Source organism: Lepidothrix coronata, unplaced genomic scaffold (genome assembly GCF_001604755.1).
Source record: "Lepidothrix coronata isolate B3197 unplaced genomic scaffold, Lepidothrix_coronata-1.0 Scaffold28, whole genome shotgun sequence".
Taxonomy (NCBI): domain Eukaryota; kingdom Metazoa; phylum Chordata; class Aves; order Passeriformes; family Pipridae; genus Lepidothrix; species Lepidothrix coronata.
The window spans coordinates 5,002,265-5,028,062 of record NW_016690208.1 but is presented as its reverse complement, the minus strand read 5'-3'; the positions used below and the strand labels follow the sequence as shown (position 1 = coordinate 5,028,062).

General features: G+C 50.9%; 1 protein-coding gene across 7 annotated transcripts in view; it reads right to left on the bottom strand.

Annotated features, from left to right (window-relative positions):
• Positions 1-2,457: 2,457 nt before the first annotated feature.
• NACC2 (NACC family member 2) overlaps positions 2,458-25,798 on the bottom strand; it is a 53,599-nt gene continuing 30,258 nt past the window's right edge. For 2 of the 7 annotated variants that reach the window (XM_017810358.1, XM_017810360.1), the window contains exons 2-6: positions 17,035-17,961; positions 8,072-8,239; positions 5,423-5,528; positions 5,030-5,127; positions 2,615-3,225 (exon numbers count right to left, since the gene is read on the bottom strand). In XM_017810358.1, the coding sequence (XP_017665847.1) occupies positions 2,726-3,225; positions 5,030-5,127; positions 5,423-5,528; positions 8,072-8,239; positions 17,035-17,899 (1,737 nt within the window). In that variant the 5' untranslated portion in view covers positions 17,900-17,961 and the 3' untranslated portion in view covers positions 2,615-2,725. Of the gene's footprint in view, positions 3,226-5,029; positions 5,128-5,422; positions 5,529-8,071; positions 8,240-17,034; positions 17,962-18,817; positions 19,004-20,576; positions 20,697-20,814; positions 20,941-21,957; positions 22,040-25,798 lie in introns of those variants that run through there. The other 5 variants (XM_017810355.1, XM_017810361.1, XM_017810356.1 and 2 more) reach the window with 5 other exon arrangements.

Here is a 25,798-nt window from a genome sequence, read left to right as displayed (position 1 = left end):
GGAAAAAAAAAAGAAAGAAAAAAAACCCCCAAAATATACAGGAAGTTGTGCTAGGTATAAAAATATATATTTTCACTGTGCAACTTGACTCTCTCCAGACTCTCTGTCCTAAGCCATTCAAGTACTTTGCTGCTGCCCCCCTGGAGGCCCTGCTGGCTGTCTGGGAACAGGTTTGGTCCAGAATTAATCCCTACAGCCAAGTGCAGCCCCCAGCTGGGGGGCTCAGCCTGCTCCCCACCCCCAGCAAGTGCTAAAAAGGAGGAGGAATCCTTTGCAATATCTTTTCTCTCTATATTTATATATATATATGCACACAGACACACACAGAAGGGACGACTTCTGATCTCTGACACCCGGATCCGCTCCCAGCTTGCCTCAAAACTTTTGGCAGACCCAAACTTTTGGGGATCAGGAGGGTCCTCAGCCAAACCTGACCCCCTGAGCCCCACCAAGGTGCCCTCCAGCAGCCGCTGTGGGGGGCACGGGGACACCCCCAGGGCCAAGGAGGGCTGGGGATGGCTGGGGACAAAGCCCACCCCGAGCTCAGCCCTGTGGTCCCCAGTTTTGTTTAGTGATGTGGGTAAAGTGCAAATAGAGCCCCTGGCTGTGCTCATTCCCACTCTTCCAAAGCATCCCACACCTCTCCACCAGCATCAGCCCCCTGACACCTGGTCCAGGGTGTCACAGTCCCCCCACCAAGCTGTGCCAAAACCCATAAGCTGTGCAAGACATGGGGCAGGAACTCCCCCATCACTGATTTTTTTTTGTGTCAGGAGCAGTGGCACAGGCTGGGCAACCTTGTTATTACGATGCAAAAAACTGCTTCAAGTATCAAAGAAAACAAAACAAATGGCCAAAAGTTGGGTTATCCTCTCCCCGCTCCCCCTTTCCCAATGGAAACACAAAGAAGGAAGAAAACCCTGAGCAAAAGCGCTGTCTGGATTCGGGAACCAAAGCAGGGAAGAAAAGAGGAGCACAGCCACAGCAGCCAAAAAGTGACTCTTTGTGCACCTTGTTCCTAGTCCCAAACGTGTTAAAGAACAAGCTGCAAATGTCATTAAAGCAGGTCATTAAGTCACAGTAAAAATAATCAGCATTAAAAAAAGGAAAGAAAAAAAGGAAAAAGCCAAACTTGGCTTTCACGTCACTGCCCCCATCCCCTGGGAGCACCCTGGCCTTGGCATCCCTGTGGGTGCCCGGGGTCCTCCAGCCCAGCCCCAGCACTCTGGGTGGAACCACAGGGTCCTGTTGGAGCCGGATCTGTGAAAGGACTCCGGTCACTTTGGGGTTTGTAGGGGCAGAGCTGGTACCTGCTGCCCACCAGACTCCAGGGACACCCACAGTTCCCATCCCAGGGCCAGCTGGGGCCACCAAAGCCACCACAGCCTGGGGACATCAGCCTGCAACAACAAAAACAAAGACGAAATAACTCCACATTGGGTTTTCCCCAGAAGGGGCTGTCAAAGGGGGAGCAGGAGGCAAAACGCTTCCTCCTCCCCAAAACCTCTTCACAGAAGGGCACAAATCTAGAGGGTTTTTTAAAAATTTTTGCATTCAATACACTCCAAATTATTAAAAGCCAAGAGCCTGGTTGGCCTGGAGAGGAGGGAGGGGGCAGAAGGTGAGCCCTGCACGCCGGTGGCTGCAGCGGTGCAGCCTCCGGTGCAGACACCGCCGGGAGCCGATGCCAAGAGTTCCCGGCTCCGTGCCCTTTGGAGCAAGAACAACGTGCTTTCCATGCTCAGATTCCTCCCTAAATCCCTTCACAGGCACTGAGGAGAGGGTGTTCCCCCCTAGGAGGTGCCCCCAGGACCTGCACTGGTGCAGGGGGGTGACACAAGCCCGTCCGCCCGGGAGCGGGTGACGCGAAGGTGCAAACGCGGAGAAGCAAAGGAAAAGGAGCAGCTGGGAGAGAGGGAGGGAGGGAGGGAGAAACCAAACCCAACCCCAGCCGTATTGGGAAAAAAAAACCAACAACAACCACAACTCCGGCCAGGCTCTCCACCTGCATCCCACACAGTCCTCCCGACACGTGCCAGCCTGAACTCCCAAGGAACCTTCCCAGCTCCCGGGAGCTGGATGAAACTCCCTGGGACAACAGCACCGCAGCCCAGCCCCGCAGCACCCACGGCCCGGGGCTCTCCCTCTGACACCAGATTTCCCCCACCCTGTCCCACTTGGCTCGAGCCCTTCCAGAGACAAACACGGCCAGTCACAGCACCTGCACCCGAACACACCTCGCTTTCCTGTTCAGTGACAAAACTTCCCTTAGAGGACAAGGTTAACGATGGCTTTACTTCTGAGCTGAGTGATGGATGGGGTGATGACGGGGTGGTGGTGGGTGGGGGGGGTGGCTAGCTTTTCTCCTCCCCTTCTTAAAACAAAACGAGAAAGAAAATAAAAAAAAGGAAAGGAAAGGAAAAAGGAAAAAAAAAAAAAGAAAAAGCTACAATCTTATAGAGTAACCTCAGGAATATCAAAAAAGGAGCCCAATATTTTTTTAAGTAGGTCGCCACAGACCTAGTCGTTTACAGTATAACGAATGCGATTATTTCCTTCATAAATTTTAAATACAAGCAGAATAAAAATCACATTTTTTTCAGGCAACAGTAGCAGTTCAGTAGGTAAGTGGCTTGATCACATTTTTTTTTGTTTTGTATTAGTAATGCATGCAAGCAGCTTTAGTATTACAGATCCCTTATAGGTCATGAAATGTTTGCTCTCTCTATAAAGTCCCTCCGTAAGTACCATCTTGTCTTCTCACGGGAGTCTCGGGCCGGCTGGAGGAGCCCGAACCTTGTTCAAAAGGCTGGGGAGTGCTTTGGGTATCCGATGCCATGGCATCTGTGGCAGCTGCCTCCTGTATGACAGAGCCGGCCCCCTCGGCGTCCTCGCTCTGTTCGAAGGACTGGTTGGATCCGTTGCTCAGCTCTACATTCACTGTGTTAGTTCTCAAGGCTACTATAGTTCCCGAGTCGCTCCTCCTTTCTGCATAGATTCGCTGCTCGAAGACCTGAGCAGTGTTGGGCTGGAATTCGGGATCCAGGGGGACACTGTTTGTGGTGGAGCCCATGACGGTGCGGTACATCTCCATCCCTTCCGGCAGCATGGACTTGATCTTGGGCAGCCAGCGCTTGCGGACGCGGCGGGCGTTGGTGCACATGTCGGCCGCGATCACATTCATCTCGCTTTCCTTAAAGCTCGGGGCAAAATTCTGACAATACACTGCAAAGACAGGGATACACAGAGCTGAGGATTCACGGGAACCAGCACAGAGGCGGCACAAAGGCGATCCCAGAGACCTCAGCGTGGGCAGGTGCCACGGGGCGGAGGTTCACCCACGGAGCAGAGCTCTCCAAGGAGACACTCACACACAAGGCTGGAGACAGACACAGTCAAGAAGGGATAAAAGCAGAAGGCATAAACATCCCAGGTGGCAGGGGAAGGGGGCTGGACAAGGATAACTCGCTCCCTGGGAGGCCCCAAACCCCAGAGGGACCAGGTTCTGCCTGCAGCCTCAGGCTCCAGCCAGAGCTGGTACCTTCAGCCACCAAACCAGAGATGGACACAGGAAAGGTCACACAGACTCCTCAGCAGCAGCTTCATCAATGGCTCTTAAACCCACAGTGGTGCAGGCACAGCAGGGAGCCTGGGAAATGTGGGAGCTGAGGGGGATGCACAAAGGATTGTCCTCTGCCTGTCCCCTGCACGGACCAGCAGCCCGGCCAGCACAGCTGCTCCAACTCCACTGGCACATCCACCGGGATCCAGCAGGAGCTGGGAGCTGCAGAACCCCACGACCCCTCACCGTGCTCCTCCACAGGAGCCAAGCACCTGATGTTATGGAGCAACATCCAAGGAACTGCCACGGTGAATAATTATCAACTAAAACTTGTGCACAGGGTGAAACCCAGGCAGGGAGAAGCCATCCTGAAACCTGCCACAGGACACATCCAGAAACGTTTCCAGCCTCAGGAAGGACCACAGCTGGAAGGTGCAGCCCTGGGACTCTCCAGGGTGAAGCTGCTAACAAGGAGCTGATTGCACCACGTTCCATCACATTATTGAACATCTGCCATCCTATCCCTTTTCTCCACGTGCCACAGATCTCCCAGGGTGGCTGGAAGGCCCCCAGAGTTCAGCAGCACGGCAACAATTAGGGAGGGGAAAGATTTATCATCCAAATCTTAAAAAATAAATTTAAAAAACTGCTTAGAGTTTCATATTCCAGCACAGTAATATTTAGGTAAAGATTTACCCTCCAGAATCCAGCCAGGGTGAGAGAACACGTTGATTTCCACTGTATACAACGGGCTTTCTGCACCCCTCAGAGCTTCCTACAATACCCAGCTCCTCACTCCCCAGCACCTCCAATTACTTGCAGCAGGGCTCTCATTTTATGTATATTTTGAAAAAAATAAGTTTACAAATATATTTAAGGAAATAGACTAAAACTAACAGAGCAGCTGATGGAGAGCAGATCCCACCCAGCAGGGCTGGAGCAGCTGAGGGCTTCCCTGGTTCCTGGGGGCCCATTTATTGCTGAAGACCAACAGCTCTCATTGTTGCCAAACCCACAATTTAAATATCCTTCTTAGAGCACCTATCAATAAGTTAATTAACTGCAAAATGAGTGCTTTAAAACAGAGCAAACCAGTCCAGTAGCAATTATGTTTCATATGAAGACACTGCCAAAACCCACCAAAAATTAACTTCAGCCCCCCAAAATTATAGACTCATAGAATGGTTTGGACTGGAGGGACCTTAAAGATCATCCAGTTCCATCCCCTGCCATGGGCAGGGACACTTTCCACTATCCCAGGTTTCTCCAAGCCCCATCCAACCTGGCCTTGGACACTTCCAGGGATGGGGCAGCCACAGCTTCTCTGGGCAATCAAAAAATGATGCAAACTAAAAAATAACTTAATTTCACCATTATTACACAACAGAGATGGCCCTCCCTGCTCAGGTCTGGGCTCTGCCCTTGGAATGCTGCCCCAGCCAGGCAGCAGTACATCTCTCTCCTTACATTTGACTGCATTAAGGACTCTGCTGTCCAAGGGCTTCCTGCTGGGATCGCTCGTGGAGGACCGGATTCCAGTTCCGCAGCTGTTGGCAAGTGTGTTCCTGCAGGAAAGGCAAAGGAAGATCCTCAGAGTAGGGACTCCAGGGGCCAGCCCTGTCCTCCTCCCTTCAGATTCCAACAGAGGGATCACCACATTATGTGACTTTAAGGCAAGGACTTGGAAAACCTTGCGCGTGGAAATGGAAAACGGAAAACCGGGTTCGAGCATCGCTGGGAGAAAGCACAGAACTGAGAGCAGCACATGCAGAGGATGGAGTGCTCATGGCACAAGGTTAAACCTCCAGGAAATGATTGGAACAGATCCCCTGGGAGAGCACAAGGAGCAGGGGGACGTACCGATCGAAGAAGGTGGCCAGGAGACGCCTCAGGAGGACCTTGTGTTTGACACCGGCACATAAGTGGCAATTCATCAGCTGCCCCCGGGTGATGTAAACGCCTGAGCCTGGAAGGGTGGAGAGGGAGAACCCGAAATTAAAGCCCTGCCACGCTCACAGAGCCACCAACAGCTCCTCCTGCACCGCTCAGGCCCGACACGGTGGGAGAACGTTCCTCACGCGCTCCTGTGGAAGCCCAACGAGGACGGCGGGATTTGTGGAAAAGCCCAGCAGGGACTGTTATCACAGTGCCTTGGGGCCTTGGCAAGTCCCAGCTCCTAATTTTATCTGTACAGAAAGGAAGTCCATGGAAATTCAAATGAAAGGACTCTTATTTTCTCACCAACACACACAGTGCGGGGCTTTATGCTGTGATTTTATATGTACAGATCAGATTATTTATTCTCTCTGAAGGGAGAAAACCCCAATCCATTTGACCTTTTCTTTTTTCCAGTGAAAGACCGTAACTAGAAATGAAAGAAAAAACCCATCTAGCACAAAAAAGGTACTTGGTTACAGATCTAACCCTTTCCAAAAGCCCAGCCCATCACCTCTTGATACCTCTGGCGAGCAGGGAATTTTCCTTCTAATGCACAGGAATGGCTGACTTTGAACATGCTGCCTTTAAGGATGTTTTCAGGAAGAAAAAGGAGCCCCTGCAAAGCAGCTGGACATGTCCAGGGGTCTGGCAGAGCTTTACACAGGTTTTGAACCAAACCCTTTTACTTTGCACACAGACAAACCACTCCTGCCTCAGCACTGGCTTCCAGGGAGATGTTATTCGATTTTTTTCCAGCATTCTGCTACGTGAGAGGGTTTTGGTATTTGCTTTTAATTAAGATTAAATAATGGGTCATATCCGGATCTAGAACACACTCTGTTCTCAAGATATAAAAACACCTACCAGAGAAATAAAATCACCTCCTGCATTTCCAGGAAAGATGACTGTTCCTGACCTCCTGGATGAAACCAGAGCTGCAGAGCCTGAGCCTGACCCTCTGCACCTTCCCTGCCACACACGGGCCACCAATCCTGTCCCAGGATCCAGCATCCCCCTTGATCTCTGAGCCATCCCACTTCTCAGCCTCATCATCCATGTATTCTCTTCCATGTAATGAGGTTTTGGAGTTTTAGTAGTCTTAGTTTTAGTAGTTTTAGTTTGAATTTTCCTAGTCCTGTGAGCAACAGGGAGTTGGACTCAATGACTCTTAAGGGTCCCTTCCAACTCATTCCATGTATGTGTTCCCTATTTATCTTCCACACACTCCCTTCCAGGCACAGCCTCTGTCCCTCAGATGGGCTGGGGTGACTGCAAGTCTTGTTGAAGACCCTCTCAGAGATTGCTGCTCAAGTTTGCAGAATCAATCCTGGCACGAAAAATCAGAGACAAAAGGAAAATGCTCCCAATGGAGAGTTGAGGAAAACTTTCCCAGCAGGACCAAGCCCCCCCCTCCAGGTCTCCCCAGGTTTGAGACAGGAATTAGCTGGTTTTATTTTGTCTTTGAAGAGATAAGGCATCACAGTGAACACCAGACACCACCGAGGGGAACTTCAATTTAATAAATGATAAATAACCGAGGCAGCCACTATCAGTTACTGATATTAATCTGCTTTTTTTTCCAGATTGAAAAATGTAAATCAAGCAGAGCTGCCTCAAGCCAATTTGCAGCTCTCACTGTGAAAATAACCTGCACCACTTGATGGTTTTAAGAAGTCTCACAGAAAATGTAAATGGGTACAAAATGAATATTCCAGATACAAAAGAAATACTTGTGGTCGTACACTGTGCTTTGCCTTCCATCAAAGTCCCAGCCTCCACCAGCTGGAAACCTTTCTGGGCATCCCCTGAAATCCTGATTCCTTCTACAGACTGAAAATAAAATCATGCTACTCACCAAGAGATAAATGACCAGAAAGGAAGAAGAACTGATTTGGATGGATTGTGCTGCCACACGTCCTTTTTGTACCAAGGGCTTTACAGGTACTATATCAGCTCTACACCACCAGTGTCATCAAAAGCTAAACAACTTCCACTCACACTGGCCATAAATCCTTTACAGAGAAGGAGCAAATTCTCCCAATATTGTAAATTCCCCCCAAAATGAAAATAAAGATAGAAGAAAGGACCAAACTCAATTCCTTCTCTTCCTTCCCGCTGCAGCGTTTGGCTGTTTAGTAAATTTTGAAAGAAACTTGTACAGGTTTTTCAAAGCTTCCTCACTGACACAAATTTTATCTCCTTTGCTTTGTAAATCTTATAATGTGATAATTTTTTTTTTGGAGGGGGGTCTGTTGGGTTTTTAGATCTGAGCATCTAAATGAAAACACGCTGGCGCTGCAGCTCACACCGAGCGGGGAGAACACAAGCTGCAGAATTCAATTAAAATGCTAAATTAATTCAATTGAATAAATCCTGTTAATGACACATTTTTCTATCAGCAAATTAAAGGAAACTCAGAACTTTTTAAAAGATGATTGGTGATGAGTAATTTCCAGAAAGACACAGCAAGGGCACAGCAAGACGCACAGCAAGATGGAGAACACAGTTCCAGAAGGAAAACATCAGCGATTCCCAGGTATTCCCAAGCAAGGAAAAGTCACCCCTCCTTACCTGCAACGAGCTCAAGTTTTTCTCCAGGATCTCCCTCCGAGTAGAGTTTTGGGTGGCAGCGGTATCCGATCTGACTGATAAGACTGGCTGGGAGAGCAACAAGATCCCGTCGGATGAGGACACAGGAGCGGTTCTCCAGCGGGATCTGCTCCGGCTTCTCTTGAGCAACTTAAGAATTAAAAGGGAAAACTGTTAAAATAACTTATTATGCAGGCACGACACTACCAGAAGGTCAGGCTTCGACTCTTCCACGGAGCAGTCGGAAATATTCCTCCCTCCAGATGTACGAGCGCTCGCTCGGCCGCAGGGCAGGTGCCACCTGAAAGCACAGGAAAATCCCCTGGTCTCCCCCCACCATCCACCACAGCAGCTTCACGTTCTGCAAGAGGGATTCTTAGAAACTAATTATGCTTTAACTTTTCCTGAGTTAATCATTTATGAAAATGGGCATCTCTGTACAGCTGGCATTGCTCTGCCAGCGCAGCACACGGAGCTGCTTCCCAAGCGCTCCCAGAAGAACGGCAGGTAACTTCACCAGAGGGTTCTAAAACAGGCAGTAAATTGATAAACATCTGCATCAGTACCATAACTACTTCTCTTGATGTTTTTTTCCTGCTGAAGTTACAATCCAGGCCCTGCAGACACCGTCTGCCCTGAGAAAGGTCACCCCAGCCTCTCCCAAGGACAGCACCTCTGGCTCACCCTCCAAAGCACCTTCTCTTCCTCTGCCTTCTCCAGGCCAACATTTCCTCTCAGTAAGAAGAAAAACCCCAACCAAAAGCCAAAAAATGTTAGTGAGATGTGGCTCCAAAACCAAAACACCAGATTTTCCCAGCTTGCCCCAATGTACCACCCCCAGAGCCCTCCACTGCCCAGTAGCAACCAGTTCCATGGAAAAGCTGGAAGTACTGAGCAGTCCTACCAGCACTGCCAAGTCTGGGACTTGTGGACACACAGAAGATTTGTTTCTAAATCACATTTACAGTCCAAGGCCACAGGATTGCTTAAAATGATAATTTTTGACAGCAAAACAGGTGTACATCAACTCCAGGGTGTGGTGGGAGCAGGTACAGTGCTGAATTGCAGCCCAGCTCTACAATGACCCCCCTTTTTTCCCCCAAACTGTTTGATAATGTGTCAAATGCCAAGTACAAAATCAAACCCAGCCCTGTGCTTCAATATCTGTGCACACAGAGAGAAGCAAAAACCCGCAGAAAGGAGCGTTTCTGAACTCAAAATGTCTCCTGCTCCAGAGGTGTCTTTTCCTGCGATTATTGCGGAGTTCTGGGGGCCACTTTTCCTCTCTCCAGATAAAATAACAAGTTTTGCAGAGTTGTTGCTGCAGTAACCAGGGGGTGATGGCTCTGGGACAATGGGAGCTCTGTTCTAAGTAGGACATGCCCGGCACGCCGGGCTGTGCCGTGGCATCCTATCGCAGGCACGGGGCTGGGAGCATCCCACCCTCGGGGCTCCCTCCTTCCCTAAAAACCCCAAACACCAGGAGGATGCCCCCTCCTCATCCTTCAGGGATTAAGGACCAAACAGCGGCAGAAGAACCCACAGGATGTTTTTAAACCAAACTTCTCTCGCCATCACAGCCCCACTGACAGACAGAATTCTCCCCAGCTGCGACATTCCCCGTTCAGCAGCATTCCCAAGCGTCCAGATCCAAGATCCCACTGGAGATGGGGGTCAACTTCTGCTCACACCAAGGGAGAATCTCAAAGATCTGAGATTTTGAGGCTTTCAAGGAGTGATAAGTAGAGTATATCCAATGAAATACTATTATTTTCCAGATTAAACAAAGCAAAAGGAGAGGGGTGGTGGGTATGGAGGAACCAGCACCCGGGGAAGTCCTGCTCTGCTGTCCTTCCAGGGGTTTTTGGCTCCCACCAGAGTCCTCTGCAGGTCACACACAGACTGAATTAAAAGATAAAATTATAGATATAACCTCTTTGAGCTGTATATATAACCTATACACCCCCCCATCAGCACAGCTCTCTGCCCAGGTTGTGTAAAATTGCACTTTTAATATTGCATTTTTACTTTAACCCAAATGAGACAGAGTTCAGAGCAGAAGCTCCTTGCAGCCTGTGATGGGAAGAGGAGAACTCAGCCTTGAACCTTCTCCCTTTTCCATCAAGTGTCTTTCTCAAGACTAGTGTCACTGAAGAAATTAAACACCTACAACATCCAAGTGCAAACAGTTCCAGTGGACAAGGACAAACCTAACTGCTCTGACACCCTCCACAGGCAAACATCCAATAAACCCCCAAATTTTGGGGTCAAAGAGAGTAGCAATAATAAGGCAGGGAAGAGAAAGATCAGGACAAACACTATATTCATTCTACCTTCCTGGAAAAACCTGGATTTGGTGTCAAACCCGCTGCCTGAAAGAAAAGCAGCTTTTCAGGAAGACAATCCTGCCTGGAAGAGCTTGGCTTTTGATAATATTTCACTTCCTACACAAGGAGCCACGGAGAAGTTTCTGTTTCTTCCTGTGAAATCAAATACTTCTTAAAACAACCCAAAATGCAGCTAAAAAGACCAACTGTAACTCAACCCGCCCCTGGATTTTGGTTACATCTGCCCTGCTGACTCGCTGTCTATAAATCTCTTATTAAACACGGCCCTGAATCACTTTGGGGGCTTTGTTTCCATTCAGGCTTTAGCACGAATTCAACGACACCAAACAAAAACTGTCAGAGATTTTGGGCTTTCAGTGCCACCTCCATGGAGCAGATAGCAATCAGTTATGTAAAGGAGCAGGACACAAGAGCCACTCTGGTCCCTGTTTCCAAAGAAAGCCAGTCTGTTTGGCCTTTATGCTCCGGAGAACAGGATAGTATTTGCTTCTAATTAATCTGTATCTTCAGAGGGCAGCGGCTCCTTCCCTTTGAATGAAAGGACAAACAATGGGAAGTATTGTTTGATACAGTTTTGTTCCTGACCAAGAAAGGAGCTCCCAGCCAGCAGAGAGGGGCAGGAAATCATTACGGAGGAAGCCACGAGAGTTGCCAGCCAAACACTGGAATATTTTATTTATTTGGATATATCTTTTCATCCCAAACTTATATGGATGCTGCAGCTGCAACAGGTGGTCCAGAATGGGAAATATCCATTTTTCTGGGTTTTTTTGGCTGAAAAAACAGCCTCAAGCTAACTCAGTGGTCCATGCTCCACAGCTCCAGGCTCTGCATGACACTGGGGCACATGTCCATCCTGTCCCTAGAACACATTGTCCTGTTCAGCAGTCCCTCACACCACCTTTGTGCTGAGCCCACGAGGGTTTGGGGACACCAGGATGGCTGCAAATCCCACCTGAGGTGTTTGGGACCAGAGATGCTGAGCCCACACTGACCCTCACCAGCGATGGGCAACAAGCTGCTCGGGGGTCTGGCATCACTGGGAATAGCTGGACACACACCTGGCACCAGCACTCACTTATCCCCTTAGTTCCTGACAGTCCAAACAACAGAGCTTCAAAATTACTCATGAACCCCCAATTCCCACCAGTTTGGGTTCCCCAAACTGCACATAAACTTCAAGACATTCCCGTGGGCACGAAACAATTCATCACTTAGGAATGGAATTTGGAGATACAGAAAGAGCAGAGTGATGGAGCCTCACCCAAAAGTTAATGTTTAGACAGTCCCAACATGAAACCACAAGTCTCAAGCCCTGAAAAAAAGGTCTGAGAAACCACCTCCACCTGCTGCACCACCAGTCACTACGAATGCAACACTTGGATGATTCTCCCCTGTTCCCTACATGGTAAGAAGTCTCTTTTCAAACAGCACCATTTCACCAACATTTCTATCCCATCAGCCTATTTTCCACTGGCTGACTACCCCAAAAATAGCATCCCTGCCACAGCATCACCAGCATCTGCTGCATATGTAAACCTGTACCAGAGGACACACACAGACACCACGGGACAGATCCATCACAGAGTCCCAACGGGGAGAGTTTACATTGTCCAAACAGCACATTTACAACAACCTACTGGAATGCAGAGATTTGATTTGTGACCTATTTATACAGGGAGGTAATCTGGAATTAGTATAGGAAAAATATTACTGGTTTATAAATACCCCTATCTTGCCTTCGCCTCAGATCTCAGCCAGGAGTGAAACATCTGCCAGCCTAAAATTAAACATCTGTGTTTTACAGGGAGGAAAATGGGACTGGAAGTTTAATGCCAAAAAAGGCCAGAGGCTGTGAGCCCCCAGTGTGGGGCTCAGCCTTTCTCCTGAGCCTTCCTCCCGCTCAGCACCACCAGTCCTGGAGTCGGGGTGGGAGATGCCGGCACTGCCCGGCTCCCGTCGGCACAGAGAACCACAGAGTCATGTTGGAAAAGACCTCCAAAATCATCCAGTCCAATCAGCACCTCGTCAACTAAAGCCACACAGAGTAGCTTCCAGCAGCTGGGATGTTTGAATCCTGCAGCAAAATTCCAAAGTGAGCTGGTGGATAACCAGGGCATCCCTTGACCGCTTTATTTCCTAAATAACCACGAGCTCTTTGCTGCAGAGCATCCCCTCCCCAGGGTCAGACTGGCCACTGCAGGGTGGGCAGGGACAAGTGGGACCTTGTAGGATCAGGTCACATTCCTGCAGTTGGAAGCAGCTCCTCCATCAGGCTGCAATTATCCAGCAGCACAGCCGTGATTTACGTCGCTGCAGCGCCTCGTGCCCAGGCTCGGGTCGGGATCTGCACGGGCTGCATCATTTTGGATTCTGGGCTGTTCCCTGCCCTCTTTCCTTACTGTCAGGAATCAGAGGCCAGGAGAGAAAACTATTCTCTCAGCTAATTACCACAACTATTCTATAATGGCTATTTTAGATGAATTTTTAATGAAGTGTGCTCTTGTCAGTTCAGGATTTCATAACTTTCAAGTCCAGCCTTTACATTCCAGCCATTTGCTGCATAAAGATTTCTCCTCTCCCCTGCAAACCGGTGCAGCAGGAGCAGGGGAGGAGGAAGGACCCTCACACAACTTCACTTGTGCCTGTCAAAATTAAATTAACTGCATCTGCTGAGCTTGGAGCTGACTGACAACAACGTGGCTCAGTGCAGAAAAACGCCGAGCATCTGCAAGTCCTGCTCAAACCCACTTCAGCTCAGGCCCACGACGCTGTAATTAACAGGGATAAAAATACTTTGCTTTTGTTTAATATTTTCTGGAGTTGTGCATTCCTCAGATCAGATGCTGGAAACCTCATTAAGTCTCGCTCGTGTCCTCAAGGCCCACATGTTCTCCACAGCCAGACCTACTTATGGAACGAGGAGCCATTTTACCGCAGTGCTCCCATCCTGCCACCACGATGGTGACACCACCAGGGCCACTGAGCGTGGCCAGAGGACAGTGGGAGCTGAGCCACCTTCTCCCACATCCCTCTGCAAGCTGCCACCCTGTCTACCAACACCTAAGCCTGACCCTCCCATCGGCCTGTGTTTAACCCTGGGCTTGTCCTTTCGTTCATCTGCTGCTCCTTTTGCAGGTCCAACACTTGTGCTGGTCCCTCACCAGAGCCACCACTGCAGGAGGGACATCACTCAACTTCTCACTCCCTCTTCTACCACCAAACCCTTGGCCAAGGTGATGATCTGCTCCTTGTTTCTCTGACCCCAGCTACCTGGAGGGAGGTTGGAGCAAAGCGGGATCGGCCTCTTCTCCCACATAACAAGTGACAGGACAAGAGGAAATGGCCTCAGGCTGCAGCAGGGGAGGTTCAGGTTGGACATTAGGAATAATTTCTTCATGGAAAGAATGGTCAAGCATTGAAACAGGCTGCCCAAGGATGTGGTGGAGTCACTATGGTGAAAGTGTTCAAGAAACAACTGCACGTGGCACTCAGTGCTCTGGTCTAGCTGACAAGAAGGTGTTTGGTCAAAGGTTGGACTTGATGATCTGGAGAATTTTCCCAACCTAAATGATTCTATGATTTGGAGATGTGCCTCTGATCCAGCTTTGGAGACTCAGAATGGTTCTGACTACAAAAAGAGGTGAAGAAAAATAAATAAACCCCCCTAGTCTTGGGGCAAGAAGAGGATTGATGACCCCAGCACGGGTGTGGGTGATGTTCAAGGCAAGCGAAGAGCACCAGCCACCAGTGTCCCACCACACACTCACCAGCATGAGCTCAGTCAACACTTCAGCTGGAGAACAAAAAAGCAGAGAAAAAGGAGGAAAAAAACCACTGCAACCAACCCTCTCTGAAATTCAGGGCTTCATCTGCTCTGCTCCTCTTTGGCTTTGTTTTTGTTTTCACAAACAGGGCTCTTGGAAACCTTGGCAATCCCTATTTTACAGGGCTCCCCCCTCCCCCAGGCCTTTGTGAGGCTGTCGGGATCGACATGCCAGGAGCAGGATTAGCTGCCTTCTCTCTTCCATCTCACGGGTTTATTATTCCACACCTTTTGAGGGTACAGTTTATCCCGAGTAATTAAAACACAGTTAGCTGTGCAAGTCCAAACCATAATGGAATAGCTTAGGTTTTATTTTTTTGTAATCTCTTTCTTGTGTGCCCTCTTTTCCAGGAAGCCTGAATACTATAGCTGGCTTATTTAAAACAGGAAACTCCCCTGAAATGTGCTGGTGAGGAAGAGGAATTTGAGCAGAAATGTGGGATATTGAGGTTTTACAACCTGTCTCCTCCCTGCCTCAGCATCATGACATGGTTTGAGTCTTCTCCCTACAGAAAACAGGCAGGAAAACCTGGCTGTGGGATGCCCAGCTTCGGCACGAGCTGCAGCATCTCCAGCGACAACTCAGAAAGCTGCCCGGATTTTCACTTTTCCAACCGGGATGACTCCTGCCCCGCAAGGATTAGGGACACCCTCAGAGCTGCTGGTCCTGCCCTCGCCTACTGAGTTGATTTTGTTCTGTTTCTGCATGAACTGGCCCCGTGCCAGGGATGGAAAACACCGTGTCCAAGGGCATAATCCCACTGCTCCGAGGAATAACGTGTGAGCCCAGCACTGAAGGCAAACCCACATTACTCACCACAGGCTCTACAGCAGGGAAGAGCAAAGCAATATAAAATCAAAACAAGTGTGTGCAGAAACAGCCCAATTTCTGTTAAATCCGCCTCTAACAGCAGCTGTGGAGGAGACCCCGACCTTGTCCCCATCCCTGATCCTGCTCCTCTCCCGTCCCATCCCAACCACTGGGACCTGAAGCACAGCTGGGAGGGCACTCAGGCTTTTGAGGCTCATTTTCCACAGCTGCTGGTCCACTTTTCTCAGCAAACATTTCTAATATTGAAATAGTAACCCTGCTACCTGCACGGCTTTCCCTCTTTTTCACATGGCTTGGGAAAAAAACTTGGAAAATACTGCTTATCTGCTCACTGTCTGGCAGAGGGACATGCCAAGGGGATGCTGAGCTCCTGCTCCTTGGGATGGGATAGGATGGGATGGGATGGCACAGGGTGTCAGGTTGAGCCTGTTCCCAGTACTAGGGAAGCCTGGCTTGGGGTAACAGAAATTGTCCTATTTGCCAGATCTTGTTCCTTGGTTAAGACTAAAATCAAACCACTTCAAGGAAAGCTGATCAACACCAGCTCAGCAACAAACCAGAGCTAAACATTTGCAACATCAGCCCAGCAATTCCAGGATCCAGAGCAGGGAAGGCGGCTCCAGGCGAGCGGATGCCGCGTGCGGCCGGAGCCGGCGGGAAGATGTCCCTCCCCAGGGAGCACCCCTGGATCAAAGCTGCTGCCACAAACACCTGCAGCTCTGACAGGGAGGCCACTGCAAGGCTGAGCTTCCATGTGGGATGCTGCCAGCCTCGTCCAGGCGGGATGCTGTGAGCTGCTTCCACGTGGGATGCAGACACGCCAGAGCCCAGCGGGCACCTCCTCCTCTGGTCCTGAGCCCCTGGCTCTGTACCCACCCCTGATCCTCAAGAGGGTCTGAGCCCTCCAAGGTGCCCGGGAAAGGGGGTGTGTGTCCAAGGAAGTGAGAGGGAAGGGGCCTCTTGTGCCCTTGTGCCCACTTCGGGGCTGAGCAGCAGCTCCAGGATGAGCAACAGCAAAATGAAGCCACCTCCTCTGCCTCAGGCCCACCCAGGGATTCACACTACCATCCCTTATGGATCTTGGAAGGGCAAGAGAGGAACTTTACTTAGTTCTGGTTCTAATGTTGAAATAAAAAAATATTAAGCTCCCCCAAACTGCTTTTCCTTTTCTGACAGCAATGTGTGGGGCAAGGCTGGCAAAGGAAAGGGGGGCACTTCAGGCAGTGGGGAGAAAAGTCCTCCTTTTCTTCTTTGTGAAGATATTCCTAATTAACCCCTATTAAAATGATTTAGTTGATGTTTTTCTTCCTTATACATTTACCACTTTAAAAAAAATTCTTATTCTAAAACACCAGGACAGGGGGACCGTGCCTGGCACCTCGCTGAAGACTAATTCCCAAAATAACCACCCAGTCTTCACTGGGCCACCAAGGACTGATGCTTCCTTTCCCATGGATGACCACCCCTCTCAGATGACCCATGGCAGGAGAACTCAATCCTCACCTTGGGACGGGTGTCACCAGCACAGGGCTCATGCAACCACCAGGCTCCTTGTTGGCAGCCTCAGCCAAAAAGTGAAGGGCTGAGCTGACCGTGGTGGATGATGTGACCGTGGTGGACGATGTGACCGTGGTGGACGATGTGACCATGGTGGATGATGTGACCGTGGTGGACGATGCAGCCACTCATTTAAAGGGCCTCCCAGCTGGGGACACAACCCAGGAGCGATGGCATGGCAGGACCTGCCCATGCCACACCCGGACACCAGCACCAAGCCCACCACGTGCATCGCCTCCTGCGCCGCGCCACAAAAACCAACAAATGAAGCCCTCAAAGACAAAAACCTGATGAACAACCCAAACCGACCCGTGGCGGCCAGACAAGGCCCAAGCAACCCCTGCAGGGGAGCAGAAAACCCAAGGACAGAGACGCCCATTACCAGAGTAGCCTCCCGAGGACTTGATGTACATCTGCCCGTACTGCTCCTCCACCATGGTGTCGTAGGCCTCGTCGTCCTCCTCGTCCTCCTCGTTGTGGTAGGAGGTGGGGCTGTCGGTGGTGGGGATGCTGCTGGCGCCGGGGCTCGTCCGCTCCCCCTGCGAGTACTGCACCTGCTGCACGTTGGGGATGAGGGTGGCCAGGTTGGGCATCCCGTAGTAGGACACGCGGGAGAGCTTCAGGGGCCCCGTGTTGGCGCCGCCGCTTGCGGTCCCGTCCCGGGCGCCGGGTTCCAGGGGCCTTTTCCCAGGCCCGCCGGGCAGGGCGGCCGCCTGCAGCTCCATGTTCTCGTGTTTGACGCGCGTGAGGAGCGGGATGGGCATGGAGGGGGACATGACGTAGGGCGCCGAGGCCGACTGCAGCTGGTTGCAGGGGCTCTGCGGCTCCGAGCTGGGGTCTTCGATCATGGTGGTCTGAGAGTCACAGTGGGGCGAGCTGACCTTGAACATCAAGTCCGTGCCTTTCTCCACGATGTGCTGGATCTGCAGGAAGCCCGCCGTGTACATCACCACCAGCTGCTCGCTCGCGGCCATGGTCAGCTTCCCGGTGTAGCAGAAGGAGAGGATCTGCTGGAAGCAGGCGGGGGGGACGGTACCCGGCAGCTCAAAGGCGTTTTTGCTGTTCCCACTGAACAAGTCTCGGAAGTAGAGGCTGCTGGCGGCCAGCACCGCCCGGTGAGCCTTGAAGGCCTGGCCCTTCACCACGATGGAGACATCGCAGTACAGCCCCAGCAGCCGCTGCTCGTTCAGGCAGCCCAGAACGGTGTTCCCGAAGTTGGGAATCTCTATGTGCAACATCTGCGACATGGCTCAGGATCGGCTGGAGCTCCTCAGACATTCAATGCAGGAATATCCAAAGTAGGGCACATCTGAAAGAGGGAGAAGGCAGGGAGAGAGGAACAGCGTTTTTAGACAGTTCACCAAAGCAGGCGAAGCAGAGGAACCCACCTCACCCGACATCAAAGGCTCAAAATGAGCTCTGAGAGCCGACGTGGAAAAAGCAATCGCTCATAAAAATTACTTATCAATGTCTTCAACCCACGCTGGGAACGCTATTCCAAGGATATTCCCCCAAAAATGCAAGTATTTCCTTCAAGTTGCGGTCTGTTTAAATAAGCACCACTGATTTATTCCCCCGGGGCTTTTACTTTACGCAGGAAAATCTGAACGATAATGGGAGAGAACAGTAAAGCAAACGAAAGACAGTCAGACAGATCTCCGGTAGCATTATATAAGAAACACAACAACCAGCAGCTCTGTTGAAACTACAGAAAAGATATTTATAAAACAATGTGCCATTCTGCCCGAAATAAATACAGGATTCTGCCGGAGCGACAGCTCCCAGGAAAAAGCACTTTGAAAAGCAATCTTCCCATTTGCACCAGAAAGAGGGAGCATTTCAACAGTTAAACCCCTTCTCAACAGATTTATCCTCCAACAAAACGAGGCTTAGCTCCAAATTAAGCCAGATATTTGAGCCCCAATAAAACAAACCAAGTGCTGCAGCGAGCCGCCTACCACGTTGTCTTCTAATTTTCACCCCCCCTAAACCCAAAGCGGGGCAGGGGGAGCCCCAGCCCAGCCCCTCCTGCGGCCAGAGCCCCCCGGTGCCCCCCAGCCCCCGGGTACCGGCGGCGAGGACCCTCCGAGCAAAAACCCCCCGGGCTGGAGGCGACGGCTCCGGCTCCGCATCCCGGCGCGGCCGCTCCTCAGGGCCAGCTGTACCTTTTGGCCGCGGGGAGAATTCCTGCTTCCACCACCCGAAAGGAAGCCCGGCGTTGGGAAGGGACCTCGTGCAAACCCGCAGCAGGTAATGCCAGCGCAGCCCGAGCTCCGAAAACTCCAGCGGAGCAAATCACTGCGGATCCACCGACACGAGCCGGAGCCCAAACCTCCCCCCCCCTTGCTCCCTCCCCGAAGAGTCCAGGAGGTTTAAAATCCTGTTTGCCTTCAACACTACTGAAGCAAAACTACGGTTAACTAGTACCGAAAGCTCGGAAGAACGATATTTGAAAAAAAGAAAAAAAAAGAGGGGGGGGGGGAAATAGAAGTTTATCTGCGAAAGATTAAAAAAAGAAAAAAATCTCTGCAAAGAAAATAATAACCCACAAAGAGCNCCCAGCACAATCCTGGAGGATCTTCCCAGGGACCCCAGCACAGCCCTGGGGTCTCTCCTTGAGGACCCCAGCACAACCCTGGAGGATCTTCCCAGGGACCCCAGCACAGCCTTGGGGTCCCTCCTTGCAGACCTCAACGCAGCCTTGGGGTCTCTCCCCAGGGCCCCTGGCACAGTCCCAAGCATCTCTCCATGGGGACCCCAGCACAGTCCCAGGAACCCCAGTACAGCCCTGGGGTCTTTTCCCAGAGACCCCGGGATAGCCCCCAGCATCTCTCCCTGGGGACCCTGGCACAGTCCCAAGGGGTCTCTCCTTGGGGACCCCAGCACAGCTGTGAGGGGTCTCTCTGTGGGGACCCTGGCACAGCCCTGGTACCTCTTCCCAGAGACCCTGGCACAGCCCTGGGGTCTCTCCATGGAGACCCCTGGCATAACCCCAAGCCCTGAGGGGTCTCTCCTTGAGCACCCCAGCACAATCCCAAGCATCTCTCCCTGGGGAGCCCAGCACAGCCCAGAGGGGTCTCTCCTTGAGGACCCAGCACAGTCCCAGCACCTCTTCCCAGGGACCCCAGCACAGCCCCAGGAACCCCAGCACAACCATGGGGTCTCTTCCCAGAGACCCCGGGATAGCCCCCAGAACATCTCCCTGGAGACTCTGGCACAGCCCCGAGGGGTCTCTCCGTGGGGACCCAGCACAGCCCCATGGGCTCTCTCCCCCAGGCCCCTGGCACAGCCCTGGCACAGCCCCATTCCTGGGCTCTGTCCTGCTGCAAGGTGAGTCACCAGCAGCCCGGGCACATCTCTGGCTCCTCGAGGTCACCCACCCGGCAGCCTCCAAAAAGTGCCGTCATTGAGCCTGGGTGAAGCGTGTTACTGCCATTATTATTTCATTAGTTGTTGTTTTGTTTTTTTTTTTTCTTCTCCCCTTCCCTATCACTGATTTTAAGAGCCTCTCAAACCAAGGAGAAGCAAAAAATAGAAAACGCAACATTTTAATGTTGTTTCCCCCCCCCCCCGGTTGCTGCAAGGAGAAGGGAGAGACCTGGATAAAAAATACAGTTATCCAGCAGGATGGAATATTTTGCCACCTAATAAAAACTCAAGACCCCGAGTAAGTTACAGCCAGCAGAAAGCAAACAGCACCCCATCACCCTGCCTCCAGCATCCCAGCACAAGCACTAATTCCCATCCGTAACACATCAAAAAGACAAGTGCCATGCTGAATCCTATTCTCCTCACTCCTAGTACACAACAGCAGAGCAGGCAATATATAACATGCATGACTCAGTCCTACCACCGTGCCACTACGGAACAGAAAGCTTTAAAATAAAAGTAAATATCTTAAAAGGTCAATTAAGAAAAGCTTACAAAACATCAGACGCTGCTTCTTGCTAGAGCTCATTACCTAGTATGGTGGAGCTGCCTGTGTGTTTTTTTTTCTTGTGCAAGTTAGTCTGTGAGTCAGCATTAACACACATGAGAACATCAGGAATACTGCCTAGTTCTGATGCAATGGAGGTTGTAAAAAAAAAAAAAAAAAAAAGAAAAAAAATCCTTCCAAGCGAGGAAGTTGCCGGTGCCTTCGCCCGGCTGGGAGCGAACGTACCTTGAGCAGCGTCCGCTCGCCGAGGGGCTCCGGGTCCCCCGATCGCTGCCGCCGAGGGCTCAGGGGAGGGGGGGAAATAAAACAGAGTATCAAGCCCTGGGTTTGTATCTGCTGGAGCTGAAGCTTTTACCAAGTCAAATCTCCCCGGCAGCGCACAGCATCTAAATGAATAGGCCGGATGCAGATTAACATTCAGGCTGCTCTCTGCAATGAATAGAGCCCTTTGATTAGGGACCTGAAGTAAATGCCAGTTTCAAACCGAAGCTTTAAAAACAGAGAAATATCAGTGCCAGAGGAATGCTCTCAGTGTTGGTACAAGACAGACTTTTGATGAGTCACTGCAATGCAAACAAAGATGGCAGAAATACTGTACTGTATGCTGATGAAATGCTTAGTGGTGCCACGGCAACTGAGACAGGTTTTAAATTTATAGTGCAGTTTTGCATATGAATTACGCTGTAAACTGCCTCCCCTGCCATCTAGTACATCCAGAGTGTCAAAGCATTTAAACTATTCCAAACAGTCTGCAGAGCTGGCACTGCTGCTGGTTAACTCCTGCGGCCGGAGGAAGGCAGTGAGCAGGGGTGGGGAGCATCCCCTGCATCCCTCCAGCTTTCTCCTGTATCCCCAGCATCCCCCCAGCATCCCTTGTACCCTTCAGCACCCTCCTGCATCTCCTGTATCCTCAGCATCCTCCTGCATCACTCCTATATCCCCCCAGTATCATCCTGCATCTCCCCAGCATCCTCCTGCATGCCCTCAGCATCTCCCCAGTATCATCCTGCATCCCCCCAGCATCCTCCTGCATCACCCCTGCATCCCCTCAGCATCCTCCTGCATCCCTCCAGCATCCTTTGCATGTCCCCTGCATTCTCCTGCATCCCCCCCAACTCCCCCTGCATCCCGCCCAGCATCCCCTAAATCCCCCCCAGCAACCCCTGCATCCTCCCCAGCATCCTCCCACCTGCCCCAGCATCCCACCCCAAGAGCTCCCCAAAACCACCCACCCAAAAGCAGAGCTTTGGGAATGCCCAAATCTGCCCAAAATAAAGGTGCTCCTTGGGCAGCCACAGTCCTGCCTTCTGCCCCCCCCAGCCCCTCCCCAATACAAGAAAGCCTTTCAAATGCAGGAAAAATGTTTACCCCTTGGGGAAAGCTTCTTTCAGTCTGTGGCTGAATCCACTAAAAGCAAATCCATTTGCTTAAGTAATGAAATCCCAGTCACATTGTCTCCTGGATTCAGATTTTAAATTACCTTCGCATTTATTGAGCATGTTTGGTGCTTTTTTCTGGGAAAGAGGGTGGGGCCTCCCTTTGCTCACTTCTGCCTTGCCCAGGGTGTTTTTAGTTCTGCCCTGCTCTCCAGTTTGGTTCAATTGCTCTGCTCAGATGGTCACACACACTTAACATTTCGGAGCTGGGAGGTGAACCCATCCTTAGTGGAGGGCAACTGCAGGGAGCACAGGGCTGGGGATGCTCTGGTGTGACCCTTTCCCTCCTGATGCTGCTCAGATCTCCACTCCCACATCCAAAGAGATGTTTGGTGCACGAAGTTCAACTCCAGAGCAGCAAAACCAGGGCTGGGCTGCCTTCCCCTGCACTTCCAGCGACACCAGCAGCACAGCTGCTCTGCATCCCACGGGACCTGCAGCCTTCCAGTGCCTGGCAGAGCCACCCCGCTTCCAGAGCAGGATCTCTGGGCACTGGGAATGCTCAGGGACCCCAGGGCAGGTGACTGGGATCTCTGCCTGGTGTTGATGAGGAGGCAAAGGCACCGAGAGCAGCCCAAGGTGACACCCTATGAGGAGGTCAGGGATGACCCCTTGACAGCCAAGCCTGAGAGCCCCCAAAACCTCTTCCAACCATCCCACCACCCATCTCTGCTGGAGAAGGGATGGAGTCTGCCCTGGCAAACGCAGATCCACTCTGGATCTGGGAGAATTACTGAGAAAAATGTGCTTCACAGAATAAACTTCATTGCTCAGGCACCTGAAGGAAGCCTCACCCATGGTGATGGCAGACCATGGATGGAGAAGGATCTCCTCCTCCTCTTTTTCTCCCAGAAAGGGCTCCCTAAGAGCTGGAGAAGAGACCAGGAAGGCCCTGGATGGGACCTCCTTGGACCCAGCAGGGCAGGATGTGAGGGACCAGCCAAGGACAGCTCAGTAGCACAGAACAAGCCAACTTAAAATAGATATTAATTATTAATATTGCTTTGAATTTGCTCTATAAACAAGCCAGGCACGCCAGGAACAACCCATGTCTCCCTAAAAACACCAAAATTGAGCTGGTTTAGGGTATGTTTAAGTCAGAGAGAAGCATCAGAGTGCCCCAGCCTCCCAAATCCTTGGCAGATCTCATGTACAACCTCCCAAGATGCTCCACACAACTGGTCCCTCCCAAAATATGGCTCTCAGGGAAATGGTGAGAAAAGTAACTGTCTTTGGTCTAGAAAGAGCATTGAGGAACACAAGCCAAGCTGTACCAGCAAGCTGCAAAAGCCCAAACCACTCCAATAAACTGCCAGCCAGGACTGCTGGAATTTTTTTCTTCCTCCTCTCTCTGCCCCCCTGTCTTTTTATGACCAGACTGTATTAAAAAAAAAAAAAATCCAAAAAAAACCCAACCCAAAAACACCAACAACCCCAAATCCCCCAAGAATCCAAGAAATAAAAGAAGTCTTGAAAGCCAAGGAGAGCCTGCTCACAACCAAAGCTCACATTCCCTAAAAACAACAGCAACAAAATGCTACTGTGACTAGATGACAAATGCAGCAACACTTGATAATATCTATTTTAAAAAGATCCTCTACTAAATACAATTATTTTTCTTTTAAATAGAGCAGTGAGTGACTTCTGAAGGGTTTGAAATGGCTTCAGCCCATCTGACATTGGAAGAGCTGCGCTGCAGGAAAAATGACCTTTGCAATTCCAGATGTAAACTGTATTTTTCCAACCTCATCTCCCAAGCTGAGCTGTGCCCCACGGTGCAGGAGGAGCCCCCAGCACCCTCCCCACCCCAAAAAATCCAGTCCCCTTTGGGCTGCCGTGTCCTACAGGTGACAGACCATCAACTGGACACCTCCAAATGGGAAAACTTGGACCAAAGTGGATTAAAACCAGCCAAGCACCTCCTACTTTGATTATCTGACATATGTGACCACTCAGGCAAAACATCATTTTGTTTTCTGATGGCAGCCTCTTTTTCCAGCACTTGGATACAGCAGGACAATTTGTACATCTCTGCCTGATTTTTGTAAAGTCATAGCTTTTGTCACAAGATGTTCATAAAAAATGCAGCCGTTATTTGAGACAACTTCCAGGAGAGTTTGGGAATTCTCAGCCTCTGCCCTATCTGCTTTGGGGAAAAAAAAAGCAGATCTGCTCTTTTCCAAACTAAATCCCTGCTCCGAGGCCCGAAAGGTTGGGAAGAGGCGACAGCAACAAAGGAAAAAAGCATCGACCTGGAATAAGATGCTGCCATCAGAGCTCCCCCAGGAGTAATCAGAAGTAATTAGATAATGTATTTAAATTGTCTTTTTTTCTTAGCCAAACAACATGCAAAGAGCCTCAGTGGTGAATCACCCCCCAAAAAACCCCCCAAATATCCCCAAAGTCCTGCAGTTCCCGCAGGAAGGCGCTCTGGGCAGCAGCTGGGCCAAGGACAAAGGGACAGGGACCCTCTGGGGGTGGGAGACAAAGCAGCCAAAGGCTTTCACCCCCCCAGCCCAAGCCCCTCGAAAGAAAAGAGCTGAAAAGTCCTGCCCTTGAAGGCCCCAAAGGGTCAAAGGAAACTTCTCTTTCTTCTGTAAATGAGGAGAGAGGGGGGAAAAAATCCCACCCTTGGATTTGAGGCTGGCAGGGGTTGTCATCCACCAAAGCCACCCAGTACCCCCAGGCACAGGGTGCCACCTGCCCTGCCCTCAGTACACGGTTTTGGGGTTGTTTCCCCCCTCCTTTTAATGCAAAGGAAATGCACTTTTACACAAACCCAAGGGAAAATACGCAACAGCTCCCTGCAAACTCAGCAGCCAAGTACCATCCCCTGAGCCCAGAGCTGCTGTAATGCCTCAAATGAAATAGAGAGTTAAATAAAATAAAGAGTTAAATAAAATAAAGAGTTAAATAAAATAAAGAGTTAAATAAAATAAAGAGTTGAATTAAGTCAAATAAAATGCACTTCAGGTCTAGGCTGTGCATCCCCCTCCTCCCCCCCCTGCACCGCAGGGAGACAAGAAGCCAAAAAGTCATTGCACCCCAAAACTGAGCATCCCCCCCTGAAAGGGGGAGAAAATCCCGGAGGGGAAGGGAGAGGGATTGGGGCTCGGCCGTGGAACGCTGTGGATGCCTGTGCAGAGGAAAACAAGGTTAAGTTCAGTAATCAAATGCCAGTCCTAGCGAGGTTCCTCTCCTGCAGCACCGGGAGCTGCAGCTCCAAAGTATTTATTTCTGAAATGCTGCAAGTGGCAAGCGGCGCGGACGGCCCCTATTTTTAGTGTAGCAGCCAGTGGCAATGGGTGAAAGAAGATTATTTCTGCCTTATTAAGAGCCCAAAGTGAATTTGCAAAATATTCCTCAGTAGCACACCAGCAGCCCACACGCAGCAGACATGCAGCACGGGGCTTCAGAATCCTGGAAGTTCGCACAGAAAGTACAGACCTGCAGGCTCGGGCAGGGAATGGGGGGGAGAAGATGGAAAAGTGAGCTGAATTAATGCTTGGTGATGCAGCTCAGGAGGTGAGTGTGGCCCCACTGCCAGGGTGCCCTGGGGGGGGGGTGATGGGTGCTCAGCTTGGGGACTCCTGCACAGCCTCCAGGGCTTTGCTCAGGGACCCCAGCACAGCCCTGGGGTCTCTCCTTGGGGACCCCAGCACAATCCTGGAGGATCTTCCCAGGGACCCCAGCACAGCCCTGGGGTCTCTCCTTGAGGACCCCAGCACAATCCTGGAGGATCTTCCCAGGGACCCCAGCACAGCCCTGGGGTC